This window comes from Corvus kubaryi, unplaced genomic scaffold, assembly GCF_017639235.1.
Source record: "Corvus kubaryi isolate FWS band 111438036 unplaced genomic scaffold, C.kubaryi_AGA036_p1.0 74, whole genome shotgun sequence".
Lineage (NCBI taxonomy): Eukaryota > Metazoa > Chordata > Aves > Passeriformes > Corvidae > Corvus > Corvus kubaryi.
In genome coordinates this window covers 13734543-13753541 of record NW_024582061.1, presented here as the reverse complement: position 1 = coordinate 13753541, position 18999 = coordinate 13734543, and the positions used below count along the sequence as shown (strand labels likewise).

Below are 18999 nucleotides of genomic sequence, written 5' to 3'. Positions count from 1 at the left end.
CTGTACCTGCCACCTGTGCCAGTGCAGCTTACTGCTGAGTTTTTATTGCTGTCCCAGGTCTTAGCTCTTCCTAGACAAAGAATACAAAACCTGTCCTTTTTGTACTGGACAAGTTTGAAACTCTTTACTGAACATAATTTAATACAGTGAAATTCACAGAGAGGATTGGGCAGACCCTAGCTAGAAAAGCATTAGCAGAAATGTAAAGATCTTGCTCACTTCATATTTAGCCTTTGCATACACTTAACCCAATCATGTTGCCACTCATTTTTCCAGGATTTGTCCCAAAAAAAAAAGCTGAGTAAAAACCTGTTAATGAAATGAACCTATAGTGTCAGTTTAATAGCACATTTTTCACTATTAACAAGTAGAATATAAAAGCAGGATAAATTTTAACAGATATGGGTAAATGAACATCATTTGTGCTGTGGCCATTTTGAAAGACCGGACTCAAAGACTCAAATGTAGCATGCAGAGAGTTCAGAACTGAGGCTTGATTGAGCTTTGTCCGGGTGTGGAATAGGACTGTGCAGCAGTAGATTCCATCAGAACGTAGTAAATATTAGGTAGTTTTTGGTGATTGATTTTAAAACTCGGTTAAGGTTTGTATATTTGGATTTATGTTTTGAGAATGTAAATGGTGTTTTCAAAAAAAAGAGAAAGACACAAAACTGTGGAAGAGGTTGCAAGGGCCCTCTGGAGATCATCCAAACCCCACTTAATGCAGGACCAACACAGACCCGGTTGCTCAGTGCCTTGTGCAGATGAGTGTCAAATCTCCAAACACTGAGATTCCACATGCTCCCTGGCCCCATGTTCCAGAGTTTGGCCACCCTCTTTGTACAACATACATCCTAAATCTAACCAAGCTTTCCCTTGTAGCAATTTGTAGAGTAACAGCAGGAGTGTTCGGTATGAACACCAGATATTGGATGAATATAGAAAATCAATCACTCTCAACACACTGATTACAAATGCTGTGCTTCCAAGAGACCGAAGTTCTTCTACATGGGTTAACTGACCTGTCAAAACTGGTCAACATTGCTTGAATTTCTTATATAAAGTGTTCACAACTGACTATTCAGGTGTGATCCATAGAAGACAGCTTTTAAAGTTAAATCACTATTCTGTCAGTTCACTAATCACTAAATGGTTTATGGTATCTGTTTGTAGGGAAGGATCAACACAGGCACTTTAAAAGCATCATAGTTTTATGACTTGTAACAAAGTGCCAGTAGAGATTTTAGCACTGCATTCATGTTGGGAATCATGTATGACAGCAATTGCAGGGCCTGAAACAAAAGGAAATATATAGAACAGAGAAAATGTTTCCTAAAAGATGAGCTTCAGAAGAATATACCTCCCACCTGTGACATATCACGGTATTTTGCTGTAAATTAAAGGCTGAGATTAATTTATATAATTGAGACAGATTGGACGCAGCACAAGGTAAAGACACAGCCATTTACATGAGGCAAAGATACTGAAGCTGATAACAAGGATCAAGGGCTTGGTTCCGTTTCCTGAACACGTTTGAGTCACCATAGGGGCTCTCTGTTATCTCCATTATAGGACTGGCAGATAAAACACAGACCTACAGGAGAAGATACCCTTTTGGCAAGGCAGCTGGTGGGCAGGCAGGATAACTGTAAGGTGCTTTCAGTGTGCTGTACATCTGGATTTAGACAGCCAAAGTGTCATCCTTTTGAGGCTGGTGGAGCTCACCTCAGAGTAGACACCTGATCTTCCGACTCCAGTGACTGTATTAACTAATCTGCTTCAGATGTGGGACATCTAACTCACATATAACACCTACAAATAAGCATTTGATAGAAGTATGTTAAAAATAAATCCTTTCTTTTCAATTAACAAATTTACCTTTACAACTATAATTCAGGCTTGGTTGTTTATTGCTGTTTACGTGTCACACCATCAGTTCTATTACAGCACAGGCAGTGAAGTCTAAGATGTGTAATATTCTCCACTGATTTTCGGGTCTGAGGTATTTTAACTCAACAAGGGGCGCAGACACATAAGCAATTTCTTCAGCTAAGCTGGACTTATCCATGCTACTAAAATTACCCCCTGCATACTAAATCAGGCTGAAACTCTTTGCCTTGAAAGAGAGGCCAGAATCTTACCTCATGCACATAAAACCCCATGGTTTCAATAAAGCTTTTCCCATATTGAGCAGTTAAAGGACTGGCCCTCAGGCAGCACTGTTTAAACTTCGTCATACAATTAAAAAAAAAAAATAAAGGCATAGACCAATTAAAGTTGTGAATTTGCATTATGAAAATTATCAAAATTCTAGTTCTGTAAAGAAACCAGCTGGTTTGGTATATGAGTCTCACAAAAAATTAACAAATGTCATTACTCCAAGTTAAAAATTCCACTCTTAAAATCACCAGAGTTAGTCAGTTCCATGGCATTTAATGTAAATGGTAAAACACAACAGATTTGGCACATTCTGTATTTCATGGTAAGACTGGAATGAGAAACAAGGTAAAACAAACCTCCAGGGTAAGAGAGAAAGAAAGATTTTGAAGTTTGTACTGGGGGATAAAGAAGGATAGCATAGGACAGAAGGAAGTGAATGGAGAGATTTAAATTCAAAGGTAAAGCTGACCCAGTCAAATAGTCCTCAGCCAAATCAGAGTGCATTCCTCCTGTCAGACCGAAAAGGTGCTGATTTAATTCCATCTGGCCTCAAAGTCCATGGGAAGTGAGGATTTGTCATCCCTTATACACAGCATTGTGTCAAATAAACTTAGACCCCCAGGGCTGGCGGCTGTTCAGGGATATGTGTGTGTGTGTGTGTGTGTGTGTAGACACTTCTTTGCTGCTTTGTTCACATTTATGCAAGGTTTAGGGAGCAGTTGAATATTTCATATTGCCTGAAGAGTAATCACCTTTTTCTCTTTTCAGTCCTCATTAAGTTGCATCTCTATCCATTTTACTGATTTTTTTTATTTTTTGGTGGGGAACTGATCTGAAACTGAGGTTCGTTTGTGCATTGCTTTTCCTGGGTTAGCCCCTGCTTTTGAGTGCTTCTTGGTTAGTAGTTTGTTCCTGTCTGTAAGGAAACCTCAGTTACTATGATTTGGCACAAACCTAATGGCAGGAAAAGTACTATGAAAGAAGGTAATGAATTTTGATACCTTTGGCAATGAATCATGACCTCATTGAATGAGTCAGTCATGAAGTCTGGTTGTCAAGGATACAGGTGCTATTTACATACAGACAATCTGGTAATTCACAATCACAAAAATCAGATGCTGGACTCTTCAATGGAAATGTATCAAATTATTAGAATTTACACACACTCCAAAACAGAAAAAAATGCTTTACAACCTATTGATGGCTTTCCAAACTGTTTTTGAATACAGCTGGTACTAAATCAGCAGAAAGATAAATAATGAGCATCCTAAATTCCTCATTTGGAACTTGTGTTCTGTGATTCACTGTGTCCTCCCTGGGGATGTCCTCCACTCTGGGATGACTTTGTGAAATTGCTTACAGAAGTTTAAACAGCTTCTTTTCTGTAGCTGTAATACACCATTTCAGCTCTGCCTCAGACAGGACCTATTGCACCTCTTTGTGTTCCAGTCCCTGAGCCGCCCCGTGCTGTCCAAGCAGTTCAGCTCTGATCTGCAGCCCTTATGGCATTCTGCAGCCTTACCCCTTTTAATGTCAGCTAGAGGAAGAGCTGCAATGAGAGGAGTAAGGGCTCCTCGAGAGGGTTAAACAATACCCCTCCTTTGAGTGAGCATTGGAGTCAGTAAGGTGCTTCTGCCCTGCCAAACAGGGAACACCATGGGTTTATAGGGGTGTTTTTGCAGGCAGGAGGCCTCTCATTAAACACTGGTATAGGAGTTGAAGGAAAAGAAGTTGAAGAATCCTTCTGAGGACAAATAAAGACCTTTGAGAAGTACAAGGCAGGGAGAGTGTGTCAGCTTACAGCAGTAAACCGGGGAGTAAAGTAATCCCTGGGAGCATGAACACCAAATCAGGCAGGGCAGGGACTTGAGGCCCCCATCCAAAAAGCACTGCCTGGACCTCAGGGTTGCTGGCTACTCCAACCTGAGTCTCTTCCACTTATGTAGTTTAGAAATATCACATTGAAATCTCCCTGTTGACATTTTTATGAAGTATACGAACTTTTCTGAGGAAATTGGTTCTTTTATTAAGCCATTCATTTCTGATAAAACAGTTTAAAAATAAAGTTTCCAGACATCTCTAATCATGGCATAAGATATACATGTGGTGTGTATTTGCAGTGTGATTTGGGACATATTTAAACTCGTAAAAAAAGCCTGTTGAGATGGCATTAAAGTGACATATATAGGTGGCTTTACTGTGCAGATTTGCCAAATGTTTAACTCCCACTGATTTCAGTGGGAAGTGTCTGGTTACCTAAACAAGGAGTCTGGTTTTTTAGCAGGAAAGCTTCCTGTTTACAAAATACCACTTGTTTACCTAAATTATGAAGTGCCCATGGGCTTAATTAAGGATATCTGTTCAGTGCCTTGCAGAATTAAACATCTTTAAGTTTAAATTTAAGCTTAATTTATTCTCATTTCTTACCCTTCAGCCTGGAAAGCAGGTATATAATTATTCAGGATATCCTGTGCTCTCTGATTCTGGAAGGGCTGAAGCAGAGTGAGAAATTATCAAGATGTGTCTTTGGGTAAGAAAATGGAAGAGACTGTGTTTAAGGAAACATTTGGCCAAATGCTTCTTTTTTAGAGAGAAAATGCTTCAGGGGGAAAAAAAAATGGTTAAAGGTACCTATGTTGTATTCAAGCTTATTGTTTAGTGGTTTGAGCATCATGTTTGAAATATTTAATCTCCCCAGAGATTGAATGCAGATAGTAATGTAAGGAGTTTGCTAGGATTTTTGTTTTCAGTGTATTTCCATCCAGATAATGGTTCTTACAGCCCTCCTAGACTCCCCCAGTATATACGATCCTCTCTTCCCTTCCATCTCAGATCCCACTGCCAGTCCACGAGGCTCCCACTGTGTCATCATTTGAGTGCCTTGGGTCAGAACCTGGGGAATAAATGGGAACTGTGGGTGCAGTTCTAGGCCACAGGTGTATGGCAGTGTGTTCTAGGCCACAGGTGTATGGCAGTGTTCCAGGAGGCTGGCTGTGTGTAATCAGGGAGTGGTAATGGTTGCTGCTTAACTAGGATGGTATTAACAGAAATGTGGATAGTGCCAAATTGCTTAATGACGACTAACCAAGTGTTAAATAGATGTGGAATTTTAAGTTCTGATCTTTTAGTACTTTAATTGCTAAATGAATATTAAGGAAGTGTGTTTTTTCTTAGTTGTCAGGAGGCTGTGATCAAGAGTGGGAAGGATCCATAGGTCGACCTGAAGGCTAGCAGTGTTCCTGAGGTGTCCACCCAGATAATGGCACTGGAATTTTATATTTCTAGCTGCAGTTTCGTCTGTAAGCCAGCAGAGCTTTGGAATAGGTTAGAAGCTAGAAGAAGAAATAAACACAGTATTAAGGTGCTATTCAGCCTTGGAACGGGGATGCTGGAGTAATGAGACTTTCAATTTCTAGATTCACTTTCTGTTTTTAATGTGGAGATAAGAGTCTTCAAACGACGTGATTTTTTTTTTTTCCTTCTGATTTCCCTGTAGTGTCTTGCCAACTGATCTTTTTTATTTCTCCAATCAACTTATTGTTGTGCACAATAAAGTCTCTAATGTGGTGGCCATAGCTTTACCTGTGCAGTCTTTATCATGTACCTCACTGATGCCCATGGCAGTCTGTACAAGAGTGTCTTGGCCTGCACAAATTCTGCTGTAGCTGGTGGTGCAATAGACCATACCAGACAGCCAGAACTGAATGTGAGTTTGTGGGCTGACATAAAAAAGAATATGGTCTTTGGATGTAGTGTTGCATATTGATGGTTAAGAGTCTTGTTGCTTTTTTAACTTGTTGCTCTTTTTTATGCTTTCATATATCACATAGTATTTATCTAATTCTGTTACGTTTGTAAAGCAGCCTGCTTTTTTGCTAGACCTGTTTTGTGGTTTTTCTACCTCCGGTCATCCAGATGGTTGCGTGGTTTCTTGATGTTCTTTAGCACATCATTTTAGCACACATTAGCATGTGCTGTCCTTCTTGATTAAAAAATCAGCTTTTTTGGATAGTTGTCAGCTCCATTCAGCTTTGTGCAGTTCACTCCAGGCTCCCCTGACATCAGTGTACATACAGCATCCTGACACGTTTCAAATCTGATCAGATCTGAACCACCAGCTAAGCCCTTGACGCTTACCAGCTTCTACACACACAACAGATCCTGAAGCACGGCAGCAAAGAGCCTCTACACTGACAGCTGCAGCTGTCTGGGTTTGAAATCATCTCCCACACAACTGGCTAGAGATATCAGCAAATGCCCCCTGGCTGTGATGTGACACCGTGTGTGTTGATGGGAAGTTCCTGCAGTACCAAGGAGCCTGTCCTGTAAGAGTTTCTGAGGTTATCATCATTAGCCATGTCTGTGTTCATGGTCCCCAGGTCTGTGAGTGCTCAGCAGCACTGGGATGCTTGTGAAGATGAGGATGCTCATGAGTATCCAAAAGGAAACCTCAAATGAAGTGTAGGAGCAGTATGGAGAGCTCACAAAAGGTTTTTCTTAACAAGTATTTTTTGTCCCAGTTGCTGGCTTCTTAGCTTTCTTTGATTCACTCTTAAATAAGTAGAAGTTCCCAGCAGACAGTTTCCATTTTATGCCTTCCTGTGAAACTGCATGCTGGTACCCTGTAAAACTGTTAAATAGCCCTTTAGGCTCCTTCAGCCCTGTGGTTCTGTTACACGTGCCCATTTCCCTGAGGGAGGATTCAATCACTGAAATTCTTTTCAAGCATTAATGCCTTTTGCTGCAGTTAAATACAATGGATGAAGTATGTCAAGTTCTTTTCAAAGAAAGGAGATTTTGATGATCCATTTTTCAGTGGAGAAAATCTTTTATCTTAAGTTTATGCCCTTACCTACCCAAAGCTCTTTTCATTTATGTGGTGGTCTGTATTCACCACATGATGCAGCAACATGTTACTGCACAGTTGTGCTACACTTCTGAACATCTGGACAAACGTAAAACCAGCAAAGAATGTAGCATTACCTGGGACAAATACCTACACCAAGTATTTTTGTCCAAATAATTTCCCAAATTTATTCAGTATGTAGATGCATTGTAGTCTTTATTTAAGGTGCTCCTACTACCAGACAAAGCAATTAGCCAATATCTGAAATCATCTTTTTTCCCTACAGTTGTTTTTCTTTAACTGCATGTATGGTTTTCTGACATCCTAGTAGGCTTAGCAATGAAATACCAGGAATGGATAAAGCTTTCCTTATCAGGAGATATTTCATGGGTGTTGGGTATGTAGAATAGAGGGCCATAGCTTTTCTGGCAGTATAAATACTCAGTGGAGCGACTGTGTTGTTTGCTGAAGTTAGTCCAGGAAGAATTCAGGCTGCATCCTGCTCTTTCCTCAGCCAGTCTGCTCACTGGGCAACAAATACTGTGGTTTCAGAGAACTCCCTGTTCCTGTGGAGCTGTGTTCCTTGCTGACACCAAGGGAACTGCGTTCATCCTCTCTGGGCTGCTCCTGTTGTGCATGCTGTGCTTCAGCTGTGTGTTCCCTCCCAGAGCTGTGATGTTCAGAGCAAAGTTGACCATGGGCTGGCTCGGCAGCTGGTGCTGCAGCTCTGTGCTGTATGTGAGTGACACAGTGTCTTCATGCAATTCACTTAATGGATTCAGAGAACTTGCAGAACTTGGAGCTTGGAAACAGTCCCAAGGGAGACTCTTGTTTTTAACCTCTTTAGAAGTCACAGGAATAAAACTGAATAATAAGTATTTGGTGATTTTTTTCTTATGTCTAAAATACAGCCTCTGTAAAATGAAATCATTCCTGCAAGCCACTACTGACTCCCTCTTGTTTTTTCCTTAGGGCCCCATTCCCGTTCCCACTGGCAGCAGTGCAAAGTTGCATCAATGCAAATGAGGATCAGCCCTTTATGCCAGCATTGCAGTTTAAGTCTAGGCCACTGTGAGAGTCATCTCCCATTAGCAGAGGATAAATATCTGCTAGAAATTGGAACTCAAAGGGTGAGGAGTTGTACTGCATTGCTGTGTTGTGTTAATGCAACAGAGATCAGTCTTGTTTGAATGAAGCAAAGGCAAAAAGGAAGTCAGATTAAATTCAGTCCTTTTTGAACTATTTAAACCGGTATAGGATCTAATTTTGAGCTGCTTCTTCTCAATACCTAACCAGGAAAGAGACTGCTTGGCCTGAAACAGTGAATCAATTTCATTAGCAAAAACAGTCATGTGGAAATCTGAGATTAATGTTTAATACCTACATCACTGTGTCCCTTATCCTTCCATCTTCTTCAGCAGAGTCCATAAACTATCAGCTCCAGGATGAGAGTTGTGGAAGCACTTATGAGTGCTGCTTCTCAACCTAGCGTAGCACCCTCACTCAAAAGTGCAGGTGATACCATGGAAGAGTTTCCAAGCACATCACCTCCAGAGTGTACCATTACTTGTGGAAGACACAGCAAAGCCTTCCCTATAAAAAGATAGAAGGAAGTCTGGCTAGTTTGTGGTTTGTTTTTCTGCTGTTTTCTAGAGGGCAGCACACTGAACGCACATAAAAAGAGCAGATAGAGCAAATCTGTGTTCTAACAGCAGGATGTCTTTTCTCTTTTTTCCCTCTGAGGTGATTCACTGGAACTCACCGAAGAAGCTGCGAGTGAAAAACAAGCACGTGGAGTTTTTCCGCAACCTCTACCTGACGTTCCTGGAATACGATGGGAATTTGCTGAGACGGGAACTCTTTGGCTGCCCCAGTGAGGCAGATGTTAACAGTGAAAATGTAAGTGGGATGTCTAAGGCTTGGTGGTTCATACAAGGCACAGGATGTCTGAAGACTTGGAGTTGGTTGTGTGGGTAGTGCGGGGCAGTGGAACTCAGGAGAACTGAAGGCAATGCTCAGATTCCCAGAGTGACACTGTGCAAATCATTTAATCTCTCTGTGCCTCAGTTCCTCACCTGTAAAACCGTTGTTTTAATCCCATCTTTACCCTGGGTTTTGCTGCTTTTTTTTTTTGTCTACTTTGCCCTTTTAAAATCCCCAACAGACATAACATCACAAGCTGAAAATGAGGATTTGGGCTTTTATTCCTTTAGGCAATTTTGCAAATCTCACCCTTAAACCTTGCCCTGGTTTCAGCTGGGATAGAGTTCATTTTTTTCCTTAGTAGCCAGTACAGGGCTGTGTTTTGGATTCAGTATGACAGATCTATAACTTCCCAGGAGGTCTCGTTTCTTGCTGCGTATTTGTTCAATATACAGTGATGTCAGTTTTGTCTAGGAGATACTAATGCACAAATAATGAAGAAGAAATGAAAGTATCAAGACTGCTGGATTTAGGTCTGTGACTGCAAACTACAAAATGAGCAAATGCTTCAAGGTACACATAGGCTGTGAGACTGCAGGTTTTTTTCTGTATTTCCCTTAACCAACCAAAGCAGTATTTATGTGTATCTGCATAAAATTTGCAATCAGAACCTTTCAGACTAAGCAAATCCTTTGAAAATGATTGAAATCAAGGATGTTTACCCACAGATGCATGTGTACGTGTATGCCTGTGCACTAGTACATATAATTCCAAGGTGAAAAACTGTTAACTGAAATGTTTATACACAGATGCATATGAACTCCTTGTGTATAATGCGGTCTCTGGAGATTTGTAGACCAAGTACCAATTTTGGCTACATAATGTGGAAAGGAAGTAAAAAGGAATCTGTAACACATTATTCAGGAAAAAGAATATTTCTAAAATATGCAACGTTGTCTATATAAAAATCAATTAAGCAAAGCCAGTATCATGTACACACTAGCAATTAAGAGGTAATTGACAATCAATATCATCATTGAGGCTGGTAGTGTTTCCATTTAGTCTGTGAATAAAATGACCACAGGAGATGCCATTCCCATTTTTTTAAATACAGCAGTCAGAGATTGGGTAGATATATTTTAACCCAAGGCAAAGCTTCCCAGATACTTATTTTACCATCTCATGGTCTTCTGAAAGGAATGCGGCTTAACTGGGAGAGACAAGGAGGTGGGGGAGAACAAGAGAGAGAAGGAGAGAGAGGGAAGGCAAGTGCACCACCAGAGCAAAAGCACATGGAGGAAGAAAATCCTCTGCAAAAGGCTTTTAGAAAATCAAGTGAACTAAATGTGATAAAAGACCACTAAGAGCCTCACCCTTGGAGACATCAAGATACAAGAGACAGAGTAGAGGGTACAATAGGAGGAGAAAAGGTGACTGAGAGACATTCAAAGAAAGACAACAAAACACACCTTTATCACACTTGGAGAATGCAGGTTAAAATTATACTGGCTTCACAATATGTTGTGTGGGTTCAAAGAGCATGAATGCAGTCACAGACTGCTTGCTGTATTTTCCAGAGCTCTGTAAATCCGTAATAAACAGATGTATTCAGACGACAAGTTGCTTGGGAGCAGTGCAGAGCAAATGCAAGTCCTTGCTGTAAATGGCAGTCCTTAAAGTTTAAAACAGCACATTTTACTGAACTTGTATCTGGTTGACAGACACTGGAAATGACTAACTGTTCAAGCCTGTTTCTTATTCAAGACAAGTAGAACGCAATATGGTATATGGTATGGCTTGTGTCTGAAAAAGAAATGTAACTCATTGCACCATTTATAAATTTTATATATATATATATATATATATATATAAAAATACTGGAAAAAAAGAATGAGCTAGACATACAAAAATACGTGATTCCTAATTTGCCAAGAGACACCAAAAAGGTAACAGCCTTCTATCGAAACAGTCAGATATAGGAAAAAATCCAACGTCAGAAAACTTAAGAGTAGTCACTTAGGAGAAGACATTGTTTTGTATTAGTTGCCCTTGATATAAACTCCCCCCTAAACTTGACTATGTCCTTTTATTGTAGAATATAGCGAGCAAGTTTCAGCTTTGAAGTTATGAGACCCTAAGAATAGGATTATCATGAAAACTGCTGTTTCTCTTGCTCTGTCTGCTGTAGCACATACAGTGTCACAGGTGTCCTGTTAAATACAGCACATTCCCATGATCTATTGCAGGATTATCTTCAGAAGCAGAGCATCTTCTAAGGTGAGGAGAAAACCACTGTCATTCCTCCCAGTACAAGAATTAGAGGGCATGAAGTGGAAATAGCAGGTTCAAAACAAAGGCATTTCACTCATGATGAAGCTTTGAGCAGGAGGTAATGTTTCTAAAACTATACATAGCCTCAAAAATTACTCTTCTTGGAAAGAAAATCAATCAGGAGCTTTTAAGCTCTGGTGCTGAAAGTCCTTGAACCACGAGTTGAGGTCTAGGTGAGAGTTTTGAGAAATCCTTGCTGTACACTCGCCCTGCTTTTACACTCCCCTAGGCAGCCAGCTCACAGCTGGAGACAGGATGCTGGCCCAGGTGAGCCTTCAGTCTCACAAGATGCATTCATAGGTTTCCATTAGGATTCATAAGCATATATGTTACATAAAAGGCAGTAACTTCTCTTAAGTCAAGTATGTACGAGGTAGGAATTGCTGTTTGAATTTTCTTTGCTTTTCCGATTATTTTCCCTCCTTTCCCTGAATTGAGACTGGCATCCCCAAAACACAGAGGGGCTTTCTTATGTTAGGCAGTGTACATGTGTAAAAGGTGCTCCTTCAGCTGCCTGTGCTTCTCTGCACTGTGGACCAGTGGGCAAAATGTTAGAACAGCTCTACTGTTTATAATTGGAGAGAATTACTTGAGCACTAAATGTACTGAGCCCTGCTGTGGAAGAAGCAGTGGCTTGGTGTGAGTCTCCCTCACAGTCTGGCTGCATCAGAAGATACCCTTTAGGTATTGTAGCAATACACCAGCCACTGCTTTTCTACAGCTTAATATTTGTAGTGATGTTTTATTTACAATACAACCTGTAATTAAGGCATCTCATTTGTAATGCAAATGTCTGTAAAACAGGAAAAGGAAGTGTGGCAGTGGGTACCGTTGGGCTGATTCTGTTTCTCTAAGGCCCCTTTACACTTCTCATCAGTACAGAGATGGCCTTAAAATGAGTGTAAATTATGTATCTTCCCTTTCTAAGGACTCTTAACAGTGCCAGAGAGATGCAAAGGGCCATTAGTTTAAAAGGTAATTGGACCTCACTTTAATCTCTCTCACACTTCCTCTGTGTATCCACGTGAATGCATGTACGCTTAAATATATATTATGTCTATATGCATGTGGAATTATCAGTACTTCTCTTTTTCTAATGTTTGCTGAGAAAGTATAATACCACAGAGTGAATTTTAAGAGGTCTGAAGGCCATCTTCAGATAATGTACTGCACAGTCCTGATCTAATCAGAGGCTGATCTTCAGCTTCACCTAACAGGACTGTTACTAGGTTCCAAAGCATTACAAATAGGGATGGGTAGGAAGGTAGGGCTCAGAAACTGAAATACTGGGGGCAAAAAAAACCAGAGGGGGATAATTTTTCGGTTCATATAAAAAATGCATATATGTATGTCTATGTGAGCATAAATGCTTCATCTTTTCCTTAAAATATTCAAGCTAAAAGACCCTCTGTGTGGCAGGGACGGGCTGGGAGCAGGAGCCTGCCATAGAGCAGTACCCTAAGTGCCCCTCGTTCCATATGTGCTGAAGTGAGGTCACGCAAAGCAGACTCTTCTCTGCAAGTCAGTGTTACAATCGTCCCTTTGTCTTCTGTCTGCATTCTGGGTGGGAAATTCAGAATATGAACCAAATCCTCCTGTAAACACAGTCATTGACTTGAGTGGCTCTTAGAGCATGTCCTTAGTCACTCCATCCTACTTATTTCACCCTACTTCCCCTTTCCCACTCCCTCTTTCTTATTTTGATGCAATGCAGAAGATTTTTGGGACATCCAGGAAGGCAAAGCTTATAATAGTCTCAAATTTTTACATTTTCTATTGGCTTTTAATGCTTATATCCAGCATTTTGTTCTAATGGACCTACTGTAAAGCCTAAAATATTTCAACAGGATCTTCCAGCCAATCTCTTTAGTTACTCTATGAGAAAATTATTGTAAGCCTGATTTTAGACAGAGGCACTCGCTCAACCTTTTAGCATTCTCATAAAACTTCTTTCCTGCAGACAGCTTCTCACCAGGTACTTCTGCCAAAGCATTAAATCTGAAGGTTGAACGGAGTGTCCCCTGTTAGTGAAGCCTGTGTCCTGATCCAAAGCCTGGAGCAAGATCGGTGGGAAGTGTATCACTGATTCCACTCAGTTTAAGAAAAGGACAGTAGATTCCCATTAGAGAAGACTTTCAGGAAACACAAGAGAAAAAAAAGTCTGCAGGTTTTTCTTTTCAGATTTTCAAACCAGCAATACAGAGAAACAGTGTCAAAAAAATCCAGTTGTCCCTTAACACACTTGCTTAGATGTGTGCTTACATACTAAGTAAGCTTTTACTTAGTTACTTTTTTCGTGCAAAACCAAAGATTCTTAACAGTAGCAGCAGGCTGTGCATGCCAACTTAGAGTATCCACCAGAAAAAAGGGAGATTCTAGCAAGGTGCCACACAGTATAAACAACCACACTACTAACAAATTTAGCAATTTTTGAGTGACTAAAAATAGCATGCAAATGAAGCTTCCAAGTCAGTATCACAGCCCTGAATTTGCAGTCAGACTGATGCTTTGAGTACCCTTTGCTCCTGCTGAATTTCAAGAGTACAGCCTCATTTGTAGAACTGCGATTTAAAGTTACTATTTTGTGATGTCATAGTCTTTCTCTAGTAACAACAGATGGTATATGGCAGTTTTGAGGTGAAGTTCTGACTTCCCCAGCTGCATTGTTTCTATTATTGTCACTGTTATTGTTATTAAGTGCTGAGCTGGCAGACCATCCTGTTACTTGCCTGAAAGTTGCCATTATACTGCTTCCAATTGTTTATAATATTATTAAGTGGAGGAGCACATGGGCTGGGATTTTTTTAGTCATGCTGTTATGCCCTTTTTTCCCTTTCTCACATTTTTTTAAAGTGAAACATGGGAGAAAGCTTAGAGGTTTGTCCACACCAAAAGTTCTGATGGCCTCCTCAAGAAATACTCCATACCTCAGAGAAGGGGCTGACTTTTGGGCCAGGAACATGTCTTTTGCCAACCTGGTGGAAACTTAGACAAATGATAATGCTGAAAAACCATGGCTTGCACATTGCCAGTAGTGTTTGCTTTGATTTTGAGGAGGCTCAGGTGTCTGGAGACTCTTAGGAGTGTGCATGGATACATCTGACCAGATTACATATATATGTATACCAGTAATACAGCAGGGTTGGGCATGCTGCAGGCAGGGGACCTGGACAAAGACTGGTGTTTCCTGTGACTGTTTCCTCTGAATCCTCCATGCCAGGTTCTGACTGGACAGTAGAGCTGAGAGCAGGGACCTGTATTTGGTCTCTGTTCTGAGGGACATCCATTGGCCTCAGTGATGTCCAGTCAGTAGAGAGGAGAAAAGATCCAGGTTCACATACAAAAGAGATGAAATCCAGGTCAAAGGCAGAAAGGAAAGAGAGTGTTTGTACCAGGAAGAGGAAAGAACTGATGGGTGCCTGTAGGTACAGGGAGCTGGCAGAATGCATGAATAGGGAGCATGGGACGAGACACAGGGCTGGGACTGACTTAGACCCATAGAACTTGCCATTTGTCAAGGACCAATCTGAGGAAAGAAAAGCAAGGTGACCTACCTGTCAAGATGCTGTGCTGCAAGGGGGTCTGGGAGCAGCTCAGCCAAAAAGGTCTGTCAAAGGTCTGGGGAAAGGAGATGCAGAGGACTGCCAAATCTGACATCTGCAGATAAGATCAAGGGGAGTTGTACTTCGTATATACAGAACTGTCAAAGATATTACACATGCCTAAAAATTGGATTCCCACTTGTGTTGAATATCTGCAGTCAGGATAAGCCATCACTCCCGTTTAGCAGGAGTATTAGTGGTTCTCACATGCTGCAGCACAATTCCTCTTGCCAGGTGGGTTTGCTCAGGCACTGTCCTCTTTGTCCTTAGCACAGCTTTGTTTCACAGAAGGCTTAATTTGACCCATAGCAAATGTACAAAATTTTATGGTGCGGGAGGAATAAAAGTTTAATTGACATGGGATTAGTCTGGCTTTTATTACTGATCATTGGAGAGGCCAGAAGGACTTTATGTAGGTCATCCAAAACAAGACTGAGTGAATGCTTTTTCCTCTCTACATCATCATTTGCTTTGTTTATGCCATGCTAAAGGCAAATGTTAATTCACACACTTGAAAGTGCTAAATGTTGCAATCCAAATTGCCTGCTGGTGGGAACTGGGACAGCTACACAGGAGAAAATGAAACTGCTGCGGTTTATAACCAGATTTTAGTTACGTCCTGGGCTGGTGTCAGTTTTCATTTCAGTGGCTAAGCTGAGTTGATTTTGTGCTGTGAAACTTAACTGCACACACCTGGGAAAAGGAAAGATGATCTAAAAGTTTTAAGTTTTCATGTAAGCTGCTCAGTTCTTGTTGTGTTAGTGTGATAGTGAGTGATTTAAGTCTCATGTTGCCTCACCTCAACTTAAACACTTGATGAGAGAGCCTACATTAGGGGTTTTATCCCCTTCCCCAAGATCTAAATGGACTCTAGGCACATAACATTGTTTGTTGGGGGGCTTTGATCTTTTTTTAATATCTAATCCTTCAGAAGATACCTGATCTTGGATTTTTAATCGATCTCATCTGATACGAAGTCCTGGATTTTGGTGGGAAGTCAATTGTTTCAGTGACACAGCAGTTTAAAAAACTAAGCCAATCACAGATTTGCTTACATTAGGAACAGCCTTAGAAAGGAAGATTTGTGAGCAGAGTAACCAGTTTGCCAGTGAGAGGTACATGTTGTGTTGCCATGTATCATATGGATCTGCCATCTGTCATACAGATGCCAAACACCTCATCTCACAGAAATGTGTTAGACAAGTAGACCTGGAAGATCAAGGCTAAGTTGTTTCTCTGGCCAGCCTAGCTTCAAAGACTACATTTTCTGAGATGGAGCCTGATCCCCTGCCACAGCTGGTTGCCCAGAGAAATAATTTAGCCCATATTTCTTTAGGTATTTGACTCTTTGTTTTGGCATTATGCATGGCATGGTTGCCATTTTTATTTTTGAACCAAGTAGCACCATGATGCTAATGAAGGCATGTGTTTGTTTCCCACAACAGTATTTCCTGAGAGAACCTCTACCCCACACAGTCTGAAAAGAATACATTCTTCAACTGTGAGAGTGTTTCCTAGAGGTGACATTTCCCACGAGCTCAGTGGCAAGTAGCCTTAGCATTGAAACTCCTGTAGAAACACAGAATCTTTGCTAAGCAGGTACTTGCCTATGAGAATACATTCTGTCTCTCTACAGCTGAGAAATCTTTGCTGTATTAGACATATCATTATCAATATAATGGAGGCATCCATAATGGGGATGCCATCTTTTTTATCAAATTCAGCTGATACTAAGGTCCTTATTTTGATTGTGTACTGTATTTAAGCATCTGTTTGCATAGATCTGTCAGCATTCCCATTACAAACACATCTTTTCAAGAAGACATAATGTGGGAGCAAACTTTAAACCAAGCCAGGAGTTCTTTGTCTTTAAATAATGGATCCACATAATATGTAGAAAAGATTATACTAGAGAAATTTAATGTGATCGTGTAACAAAAAAATAACACGAGTTATTTATATAACTCAGAGATAAGGATATATGTGTGTCCTCTTAGACAATTTCCTGTCATTTGAATGTTTAGCATCGTTAACATTCTTCATTTCAAACCTGTGTATAAAATGTCCTGTGACTGCCACCATAGCAGCAAGTTCAGGAAACGTCTGACAGGACAAAAACACAGAATGGTCAAGGTTGGAAGAGACCATCAGGATCATCTAGTTCAGCTGTCAGCCCAGCACCACCATAATCACCCCTAAACCATAAGCCCAGCTGATACATCCAGACATCCTTTGAACACTTCAGAGACGGTGGATCCACTGGCAACTCATTCCAATGCCTGACCACTCTTTCAGTGAAAAAACTTTTTGTAATATCTGATCTGAATCTCCCCTGGCACAACTTAAGGCCATTTCCTCTCATTCTTTCACTTGAGACATGGCAGAGGAGACCAACCATCACCTCACTAAAACCTTTCAGGTAGTTGTGGAGAGCAGTGAGGTCCCCCAGAGCTTCCTTTTCTCCAGACTAACTCCAGTTCCCTCAGCCACTCCTCATAAAACATGTTTTCTAGACCCATCACCAGCTTTATTGCCCTTCTTTGGACAGGAGGAAGGACCAAAAAAAAGGCCTGACCCTACACAATGCAGTGGAAAAAGCAAGATTTCCTTTTCCCTGTAGCAGAAGGGATCTTCTGCTGTTTGCTGCTCTCCTTCACCTCCATCACCAACTTTGTGATTTGGTGAGTTTCACCATCAAAAAGGTGGGACTCCTGAGAAACTGTGTCTCCTCTTCTCCCACACAGGGCTCAGTAGTGCACAAAGCCATACTTTAGCTCCAAGTGTTATTCTTGAACTCATAATTAAGTATTTATAGCCTCTTAGCTTTCAACCCAAATGCAATCTGATAATTATTCAGTGACTGCCTGATTAATAACTTTTGTGCCATTAAAGTCTTCTAGCATGGTCATTTGTACATTCAGAAGGATAGTAAGGTACCCCTAAAATGTGCATTGCTGTTGTTTTAACCATTTAAATTTCCATCATCTCCTTAATAATTCTGTTAAGGGCACACTAATGTCCCTTTTCAAAAAAGAAACAGAAAGATACGAGACACTTTCTAGTCATTGATGTAAATATTGAGTTTAATTCAAGTATTATTTGAATGTGATTTAGAAAATAGAGTGCAGGCTCAGCTGAATGATGATTTATAAAGCAGAAAGAATGAAACTCCAAGGATACGTAAAAGAACTCCTGATTTCTATTCCACCTAAAAGAGATCTTGATATCAATAGAAGTTTTGCCTGAGTAAAGATTTGTCAAGATTCAGACTCTCATCTTTCTAAAAGCAGTCCCTCTTGAGGGGTGTTTTAAGATCTGTGAAGAACAATAGCAGAAAAGAATGACAGCCTGATCCAAAACTCATTGAAATCAGAGTAGATACTTCCATTATTCAGAAAAAGATTATAGAGTGATGTACAGGAAAATATCAGGAATTATTCCATTCCATTATTTCACAAGAAAACATTCAGCTGTAAGCACTCTGGATGGCAACCATTATGCTTATAGTTCCAAGAACAACACCTCTTCTTAACACAGTATCAGAATAAAAAATATCTACATTTTCCATATTTTTTTCTTCAAGATCATGAAACTATTACTTTAATCATTCTGAGCAGGACAAAAAGATGTCTACAATAATCTTGTTAATGAAATAGTTTTGAGGTACACTGTGCTTTTTGTCAAAATTTGTAAAATTCCTATAAAATGAGTATTTTTCTCATTTGCTGATGAATATTTTACTAATCGGCTATTCTTATAGGATACTTTTAAGAAATTAAATATAAAAATGATACCTTTATTAGTAACCTACATTTCAGAGCAACAGACAATGAACTCAATTTCACATGTTAAAACCATAAAAAAATTTCATCTTTATAACATTTTACTGCGGGTATGACTGATTTTTCCTTTTAAATTAATGCATTTTCAATAGCCTAGCTAGATGTTTGGCTTTAAAATCATAGAATCATATAATCATAGAATAGTTTGGGTTGGAAGGGACCTTTTAGAGATCGTGTAGTCCAACCCCCAAAATAATTAGTTTAGGAATGGAATTGGTCAGCTGCATAGACATTTGGTCAGTTTTTCACTGCTACCTTTGTCCAGAGCTAAACCTTTATTCTCTTAAAGCTACAC

General features: G+C 40.2%; 1 protein-coding gene across 4 annotated transcripts in view; it reads left to right on the top strand.

Annotated features, from left to right (window-relative positions):
* LARGE1 (LARGE xylosyl- and glucuronyltransferase 1) overlaps positions 1 to 18999 on the top strand; it is a 265931-nt gene that overhangs the window by 221728 nt on the left and 25204 nt on the right. For all 4 annotated transcript variants that reach the window (XM_042051231.1, XM_042051230.1, XM_042051233.1 and 1 more), the window contains one exon: positions 8750 to 8905. In XM_042051231.1, coding sequence (XP_041907165.1) covers positions 8750 to 8905 — 156 coding nt within the window. The remainder of the gene's footprint in view (positions 1 to 8749; positions 8906 to 18999) is intronic.